The following is a 9528-nucleotide window of genomic DNA, read 5'->3' as shown; positions in this document are numbered from 1 at the left end:
CAAATTTGGGGGCCAACAGAGGTGAGGCAAAGAACCTCATGCCCCCCACTGGTGCATAGGCCTATCCACAAGTATGGCTGTATGCTGGACCGGTAGTCAGTGACGGGTATGATCCAATTGCAGTGGTATCAACCTAAGACAGGAGGCTGACGCCTAGAGGTCAGTTCATCCGATGATGGGTAAGAACCATATGTTGAATTGGACAACCTACCAGGCACGGTCCCTAAGCCACATTGCTTGTTGTTTAATTAATCAGAAGGGGGGAGATGCTGAGAACCATAGCCAAGTAGGAATGACGCATGGCAATTTCCTTGTCAGCCTACCCAATGTTGCTTAGAGAGAGGACTCTCCATTGTGGAAATGGGCTTGCCTTGGACCCAGGTCATTTGCAGTGACATTGCATGAATGTTTGAGAAAGGTGACCCTGCTCAAGGACCAGGGAGGATCTGGGTTTAGGGTGGTTCCAGGTTTAGGGTGTATCCTGCTGGGAATAGGGCGTATCCTGCTGCCTCAGGCGCCCGCTCCGCTCCTTGAGTTCCCGTTGAGTTCTCACGGGATTCAGAGAGTATTTTGGGATGTAGAGCCCGGTGGAGGTGTGGATTTTCCCCAGAAGGTGCGTGTAGAGTGCCGGTGAGAGTTTGGGAATAAAGAATTGCTGTTTGAATCTACAAGGCTGTGAGTGGCTCGTGATTTTGTGCCCAGCTAGACTGCGGCAAGGGACAAAGACCCTTCCAGACTGCCTTCCATCACGACAGCAATATTTAGTGCTTCCTCATAGTGCAGTTACATTAAGCATAAGATGATTGGCTTATAGATGTTAAGGTGCTTATGTGTGATTGGCGGGCATGCACTACCTGAACCCTATAACAGCTGTATGCATTCCAAAAATAAACGAGCTTGCCTGGAGGCCAACTGAGGTTGTCACCTGCCAGCTGTCACCAGCGCCCCGTGTCTATGTGTTGATTTGATAATGCGTCTCTACCCACTGCAACCGAGGTAGCGAGTGACCATCGACCACACCAGTGACCAGGAACGCATACACTGGTGTAACTCTTTAGACTTGCTTCTCCATCAGAGAGCAGCCTTCCCCTCAACTCTAGCTTCATCTTCAAAACCATATGTTGTATGTGAGTCTTTCTCTTTCTTACAAGTTTGGCTGTGCCGATCGCGGCAATATGTAATATAACTAATAGGGAGTTGGTATGCAGAAGATATGGAGAACCACATATTCTACCATTTAAACAGCCCACTTGAAAAAATTGTGAAAAAGATATGAATCACCACTTCATTCCAATGTCCAATACACATATGAGTAGATGTTCATCATTGCTAGTGATTAGTGCCTTCCAGAGCAGCAACCTAAGTGATAGGGGACCTAAGCCAAGAACAAGAGAAGAGGTTTATGAGCTGAAAATAATTGATGGTGACTTTTAGGAAAGCTTGACTACTCCAGTGAGTATGATCCATGTAAACAAATTCTGAATTATTACATTTAATATAGACTTGTTATGATTTTTTTTTCTATAGACATGTGAGGACTGGAAAAACTTTATTTATGTGGACATTGAAACCACTATCAGGAACATTTTCAAAATAAGGAACACACTTGAAATACTTGAAATATTAAGTCACCTGAATTTCCCAGGCTTGACAGTGAAAGAAAAGCATACACCAAATGGTGAACAGGCAACCCAGCATGTTTCCTACTTGACCATGAAGTTGTAACCTTTCTATAATCTCATCATGTATTAACAGTCACAAAATATCATATTTTATGCATGAGAAATTTAAGACTTAGCTGTTTCTCTGAATTATCTCTTTAAAATGTTTTAAACACCCAAAGGAAATACATTCCTGATCTACTGAATGACTTTGTGACCTCAAGAGCATACACACTAGTTTGAGAAGCCTTTATACTATACCATGCATAAAAGCTGATCACTGAGTAGCGTTTTAGAAGTTACAAAGTACCCTGACATGAATCCTGGAAGACAAGTATCGGGAGCATGCAGGGAACTCCTACATATCTCTAAAGAGGATGACAATCCTAGGTTTCAAGTAGTCAGCATTGGTTTGCCTGACACATGATGGTGGCCCTTTATCATAATCTCCCAATTATCACATTGTACCTTAACTGCAATGAGTCCTGTGATGCCACACAGCTATTAAAAGGCAAATGAGAAGGGCCGAACCCAAGGCTTCTGGCTCCAAAGCTCTGCTCTTTCTTTTGCCAACCACCTTCTTATAGTACAGCGTGAAATGAGACCGTTTTAAAACAAAAGCAAGACAAAAGGTTGTTATTGGCTGTGATTTAGAAGACGTCAACCCCCAAATATCTACCCTTGTCATAATTCGGGTATTAGCGATTATGTCTTTTGTCAAATAACTTCTGAATATCTGAGCAGCTCATCCCCTCAATCTAGGTTTCTGCTCATTGTCCCTTCCTAAGGTCAGCCTTGCCTGGGTATATACTACAAAAGAGCAGTAACACCATAATTATTTTCTATTACCTCACACCATTATCATCTCTCCATGGAACCTATTTACTTGACACTGCACGGTATTTGTGCTGTTGCTATTGGCTTAGTTTTTTAGTTTACAGTCTTTGCTGTAGTAGAAGTGACTTGAGTCTAAGGACTTTGCTGTTCATTGCTGAATGTTACCTCCCAAAATAGTATTTGGCACACAGAAGATATTCAACAAGCATTTGTTTAGACAATATTTGTTGAGTCAACTGTCTAGGCTTCCCTGTCTCAAAATTCAGTCCTGGGCGTTGCCACCTACTAGGTTCTATTGATGTATTTAGTTTGACTCGTCAAGGGCTAGTTACTTGAGCACTCATAGAGTAAATGTGATCACTGAACATTTTCTAAAGGGGTTTTCCAAGCCAAAAATAGCATAGATAAACAAACAGACAAAAACAGAACAAAACAGAAGAGAACAAATAAACTGTAGTTAAATCACTGTCATACTTGTAGGATGATTTCAAAAGAAAAAAAAAGGTTGAGAATGCTTTTCAAAATCCAAAATAGCATGCCAAATATGTAACATCAAATATAATCAAGATAGGGAACTTAGAAACTTCTGTCACCAGAGGAAATAGTCAAGTCTCCTACAGTTTCATTGAACCAGCTAAAGACTTTAAGAAAGTAAAACAGTACACTGTAGGGAAGTGGGTGGCGGGGGATTAAGTCAGTTTGTGTAGACTTCTAGAGCAAACTGATAGGTGTAGTTTATTTTTATGCTTCTGCTATTAAATTTTCAACACCATTTAATTGGTTAATAAAATATTAATTTAGGATATGGGTATATTTTTAATCTAGATGTGTCATAATACTCTGCAATTACAAAAATCACACAACACTTAACTTCATGCCAGAAGAGTTAAGAAGCAATAATTTGCCATACTACAAAGACCTGGAAGAATAGATCTATGCTAAGTATTTTTGTCTCTGCTTTGCTGATTGATTATCCCAAAACCAGAATACCTGAGTAAAAAGACCTCTACGTTAGTGTAGGGAACAGTTAGCCGTTTGTCATTTGCTAGGAAACAAGAAAGGACAAAGTAGTAAGGGTTTGCTTCAGTAACTTCTCACCACTTAATACTTCCATATTCCCATTTTCCCCTTTTAACACCCATGAGCTGGTATTTTAAACAACTGAGAAGATGGTAACCTTTATTTCAGAGCATGTGAGTTTCTTCCCTTGGACCAGATTCTAAAGCCCCACATCTAAAACCAAAAAGAAAAGAAAATTCGAACATTGCTTCTTCATTGGTGTAAATTATTTTTCTCTACTCAATATTTACAATACCCCAAAATTGAGCAAAATAATATTGTGAAATCTAACTTCCAGTTCCTTTTCCTTCCTTTGTTAAATAAACCTGAATAACTTATAGGTTGTTCTCATTTGAAGTTAGAATTCCCAAACCAAAATGTTTCAGGTAGGAAGTTCATATTTGCAAAAGTAAGAAATCTCATTGTGAATTCAAGGGAGAAATAATATTAGTGAAAATCTGGAGAGGAAAAAAAAAGTAGTACTGGAATAAAGAAGAATAAAGGATTTATAAAAATAATTAAGATTCTCAATGAACACATAGAGGATTGAGATAGAAAAGCAGTGACGGGTAAATTCTACAGTTAAGTGTCCTTGTCCTCTCCAAAACTCCTGTTAAACCTGAACCCCCCCCCCCCAATGCAATCTTGCTGGAAGGTGGTATCTGATTGGACATGTTTAGGTCATGAGGTCTCTACCCTCATAAATGAATTAACTACTGTCACCATAAAAAGGGTTTGTGAGAATAAATTTGCTCTTTTTGTCCTTCTGTCATATGAGCATGCAGCAAAATGTTCATCCCAATTGCCACAGCCTTGATCTTTGACTCCCCAGCCTCTAGAACTATGAGCAACAAACTTCTGTTCTTTACAAATTACCCAGTGTGTGGTATTCTCTTATAGCAATATAAAGCAGATGGATAGTAGGGAAATCTGCCTTGTCCATAATAGTGAGGGTCAGAGAGCAGTATCTGGGCTGAACTGGAAACTTAATTCCTTCATCTATTCACACACTCCCTACTGTGTAATGCGGTGAAGATGAGATTAATGGTGCCCTTTTCCCTTTTCTTCTCATTGTGTGAAAGACTAGGGAAGTGTGCATTGTAAGCGGCTAGAAGGCGCACATTTTCCCTTTGAAATTTGACTTCATTCAAAGGAATAGAGGTTCCTAAATGTTGGATATGGAAGTTCTTGGAAAGTTTCATCTATTGAGAAAAACATGTAAGTACTGCTGAGCGCTAACTTGTCGTGGTCATCACTGTGTTTACAGGAAGCTCTTCCGTTTTTTCTGACTCAAGAAACCGAAAGCTAGAAGCATTGATAGGAGGAGTCCTCTCTGTTTCCTCTCCTCTGTGGGCTCTGAGCAGTATGAGACACCCAACATTGCTCAAGTTAGTAACTTTCACCAGTGTGCTATTCCTCTGTTATCTTTGGAAATGCTGGAAATAATTTTATTTATTTATTTATTTTCAGCATTTCAGAACACAATGTCCTGCTGTTCATTCTCTGAGAGCCTTGCTGATTTATTTTCCTAATGCAAACAAAAAAGCCCTGCTTCCTGCATTACTGAAGCTCTGAAGACCTGGACCACTGTTGAAGAAGTTTCCAGGAAGGTGAGTCCTGCCAGTGCTTTCTGTGGAGAAGATCTGAACACTTAGCCCCAAATCACAAGATCACCAGGGGAAATCAGTCTGGGCTCTTCAGGGTGGTGGGGTGAGGGGAGTAGGGGTGGCACCAGTTATGCTGAGAACAGGGACAACTGCAGTACCTGGATTGATTCTCATACTTCACTTTGAAAGATAACAGACCTCTTTATTCTCCAACACTGAGGCCTGAATAAAGGGAAGTGCATATTGACCATTGCAGATTGTAAAGTAAATGCTGAGGAGGAATTGGCAGGAGTTCATATTGCAGAAGAGGACTTTGGTTTTCTTGGTTGGAGAGAGTATAAAAAACTTGGTGACTGTAGTGAGGGGCCTCAGGAAAAGACAAGAATGAGACATAAAAAAAGCATAAAGTAATGTTAATTATAAAACACATCTGGAATGACGCTGTGTTGCATAACATTATCCCAATTTTAGAAAACATGAGAACAATTGCAAAGGCATTGTAAAAATATTCAGATTCACAAACACAGTTATTCAAATACATAATCTTAATATCTTCAAAAGTAGGATTTAGTTTTCTTTAACTCCACTCTAAAACAGGTAAATAGATGTCTTCAATTATTTTTAACAAAAATTTTCCCTTAACTAATTAAATCCTGTATGTCCATGATGGATATAAGTATTTTGTCTTGTTTTTTTGCTATCTTCACTCTAATCTATGACCCTTCTTTATTCTCTCTCTATTTTTTTTTTAACTTATTGCACTTTCTTAGGCTTTAAAAGACAATACATCAGAAACTGTTACCTTCTCTTTCCCCCTTTCATTCACCATACGGATGCACTTCCTATTTCTCTTCTCTCCTACCATGTTTTTATTTTTAAGACATAGTCTACTTAATCAAGTTTGATTTCATTCTCCAAATATTTTGGCCTGAAGTAGTTAGTGTGGTTTTTTTGTTTGTTTGTTTGTTTGTTTGTTTTGGTTTTGTTTTTGGTACCAGAGACTGAACTCAGGGACACTGAACCGCCGAGCCACCTGCCCAGCCCTTTTATGTATTTGATTTAGAGACCGGGTCTCACTGAGTTGCTTAGCGCCTCCTTTTGGCTGAGCTGGCTTTGACTCAAGATCCTGCTGCCTCCCTAGCTGCTGGGGTTACATGAGTGCACCCCACCCAGCTCCTGAACTATTTCTTAATAAAACTTTTGGAGTTGTGCGATAGATACGGGGATTTTGAACTAGTATTATAGAAACATTANGCACACAGGAAGGCTAAGGAAACCGCGGAGGGACAGGCTGGGCCTGGGTGGCTTCTGCCAGGCTGAGCTGATGGGCTAGAGGTGGACGCCCCCAGTCAGACACAAAAGCAGGAGCAGAGAGGAAACAGACTGAGACTGCGTCCACTGTCTTCACCCAGGAGCCCTGGTTTATTGTGCTTTCTTTCTTTTTTATTGATTTTATTATTTTTAAAAAATACACGACAACAGTGGAATGCATCACAATACTTACTACACATATAGAGCACAAATTTTTTGTCTCTCTCTATATAAAGTATGTTCACACCAATTTATGCCATTATACATGTATTTTTTGCATTACAATTCTTAATACATATATATACCACAACTTTTCATATCTCTGTATATAAGGTATTTTCAAGTCTTCATACATGTACTTTGTATAATGATGACCATCACATTCCACCATCCTTGCTAATCCCCTTCTCCCTCTCTTCCCCCCCCACCCCTCTTCCCTATCTAGAATTTATCTAATCCTTTCATGCTCTCCCTCCCTACCCACTATGAGTCACCCTCCCCCCACCCCACTTATATCAGAGAAAACATTCAGCATTTATTGTGCTGTCTTTTACTTCATCAGTTAAAAGCAAATCCAAAGGGGGAAGAAAATCCACAGGGAAAAAAAAATCTACAGGGAAAAAAGTGGAGCAGGATGAATCTCCTACTGCCCAGTCCAGGTCCACAACAAATACAGATTCGGAACCAGAGTCAGAGGAGGAGATACCTTCGTTGAAGGTAGGACTGCTGAGCCCCCACTGAAAAAGCGTCCACTCCTGATCTTCCACTTTTTGCCTTTTAATCTACCCTCCAGTCTCTGTATAGATCAAGAACGTAGTGAAAAACGAGCTTCTGAGCCTGCAAACTCATACCTGTTGGTCTCCCGTTTTCTTTCAGTACTGCTGTGCACTTGAACTTAGGTAATATGACCCCCTAGGGCAGAAACAGAAAATCATCACACTTTTGTAAGATATGCACTAAAATAGCAATCAGTTTGGGACAATGGCTTGCTAAAGCCTATTGAGAGACACTGAGTCCAAATTTAGCTTTTCCAAATCCAAGTCTCCTGCTCTCCCATCACCAGAGGTGAGTATGGGGTGATACGAAGAAATTTTTTTCTTCTCTTTCTCTGAAGCAGTCATGTATGGACAGTGCTTACCTTCTGGCCATCTTTTCAGAGAATAGACTGTAACTCCCTGGAGTTCCCAAGAATATAAGTAATAATTAGGATCTTTTTATACAAAAGGACTTTCTTCTCTGAAAATGTTGTGCTTCGACTAACATTAAATTGCGTTACCAAAGGCTGGGACTTTGGTTCAGTGGTAGAGCATCTAATTAACATGTTTAAGGTCCTGGTTGAATTCACAGCACCAAAAAAGAAAAAATTATCTTTACCAAGACTAAAAGGGAAAAAAAATCTTTTAGGAAAACGAAATCAAGAACTCTGAAGACCCTGAGAGAACACAGCTTCCCCCAGAACAGGGTCGGTTTATGGAACCTTTAGCCACCAGCGAAGAACAAACTGTGGTCTGTCCCCAGACTCTTCATGGACCTCCACCAACATCATCCAGCAGTCCTCCAATCAAGGTACCTCTTCCTGTTCCTAATACTTTTCTCTCCCCACACCATATTTCTGGGGTTATTATAATCATGAAAGAGCTTCTCCTAATCCCTTACTATACCCCATTTCTTCCTACAATTAAATCACAAATTAATTTATCAAGTGCATATATTAAGATCCCCGTGCTATTTACAAGGCATATGTTGATGAAACAATTCCTGATCTCCACAGCTCATGTGTTGGTTCAGGAGAGATGGGTATGGGGAGTTTATCATCTACTAGATGATAAACTCACATTATAGTTAGCTGGGCCAGAGGGGAGAAAAGACAAACACCTATCTCATCCACTCCATCATAGTCTGCTTTTTGTTTTGTCCTTTGTTCCTGCCTTGATGTGATTCCTGTGGTTACCAGCGACCCAACATTGAGAAGTCTGTATCTTTGGTGAATGAGCAAGAAAAAATTGCTTCAGATCTTCAAGGCGGGCACGTAAGAGCACAAGTTGAGTCACGCTTTCCTACTATAGTTTCTAACTCAAGACCAAGCTGCATTTTGTCTTAGGTCACAGCCTTACCAACAAGCCACACTCTGATATTGAAGACAGAGTCCCTCTAGAAAGAGACTTTCAATTTTGACCTAGTTTTCTGCTGTATTTTTTCATTGTATTCATTCATTCATTCATTCATTGTTATGAGGAATTGAACTCAGGGTCACTTAACCACATCCCCAGATCTCTTTATTTTCCATTTGAGACAGGGTCTTGCTAAGTTGCTTCAGGCCTCGTTAGGTTGCTGAGGCTATCTTTGAGCTTGTGATCCTCCTTTTTCAGCCTCCCAAGTTGCTGGTATTACAGACGTGCACCACCATGCCCAACCTCTGTTGCTATTATTGCTATTAGTTCCAAGAACCCATGTTTCCCCAAATCTCTCCTGAAAAAGTCATAGAAATAAAAAAAAAAAAAAAACAGGTGGGTGGGCTGTTTGTTTTGTTTTCAGGAGTCTGCAAAACTGGTGTCAGGAACAAATTTGTGCATTCCCTTAATGGAAAGTTTTAGTTAATAAACCAAATTTATAACCACAGCTGACATTGCTCTGAAATTTCCTGCTTTATAGTCCAGGAGGGTTGTTTACCCAAACATACCCTAAAACTGTGCTTGGTCAAGTTGTTTTAAGTCATTTGGCAACAGATGTAGAACCCAGGTTTATGTACATTATCTCATTTATTCTTTATAACACCATATGAAAATGGTCTTGTTAGTCTCATTGCACACATGAGAAAATGGAGATGCATAAAATCACACAGGTCACACAGGAGTCCATATTAGTGCCAGGATTTAAACGCGGCCATCTTTGAACTTTAAAACTTGAATGTTGAATGATCATAGATGGAATGCAGGGTAAGCAGATGTTAAAATGTCTCCAATTTATTTTTGAGCACTTTTGAATGTACCTTGTTGTCTTTGGGTTTGTTACTGTTGCACAAGTGTCTGGGTGCTCAGAAGCTGTTCTAAGGA

At 40.0% G+C, this 9528-nt stretch overlaps 1 protein-coding gene and 1 long non-coding RNA gene across 2 annotated transcripts in view; both read left to right on the top strand.

The window, feature by feature from the left end:
- Window positions 1–9528, top strand: part of LOC107147271 (gamma-interferon-inducible protein 16-like) — a 55860-nt gene that overhangs the window by 38046 nt on the left and 8286 nt on the right. Inside the window, exons 11-13 of the mRNA XM_048810233.1 lie at window positions 7038–7192; window positions 7880–8041; window positions 8430–8516. Of these exons, the coding sequence (XP_048666190.1) occupies window positions 7038–7192; window positions 7880–8041; window positions 8430–8516 (404 nt within the window). The remainder of the gene's footprint in view (window positions 1–7037; window positions 7193–7879; window positions 8042–8429; window positions 8517–9528) is intronic.
- On the top strand, window positions 4823–5158 carry LOC107147527. Its single transcript, XR_001504167.2, has 2 exons — window positions 4823–4945; window positions 5028–5158. It is a non-coding gene; the product is annotated as an uncharacterized LOC107147527 (long non-coding RNA).

This window comes from Marmota marmota, unplaced genomic scaffold (genome assembly GCF_001458135.2).
Source record: "Marmota marmota marmota unplaced genomic scaffold, marMar, whole genome shotgun sequence".
Classification (NCBI taxonomy): domain Eukaryota; kingdom Metazoa; phylum Chordata; class Mammalia; order Rodentia; family Sciuridae; genus Marmota; species Marmota marmota.
The sequence above is the reverse complement of the archived record's forward strand: the minus strand, read 5'-3'. Positions and strand labels throughout refer to the sequence as shown.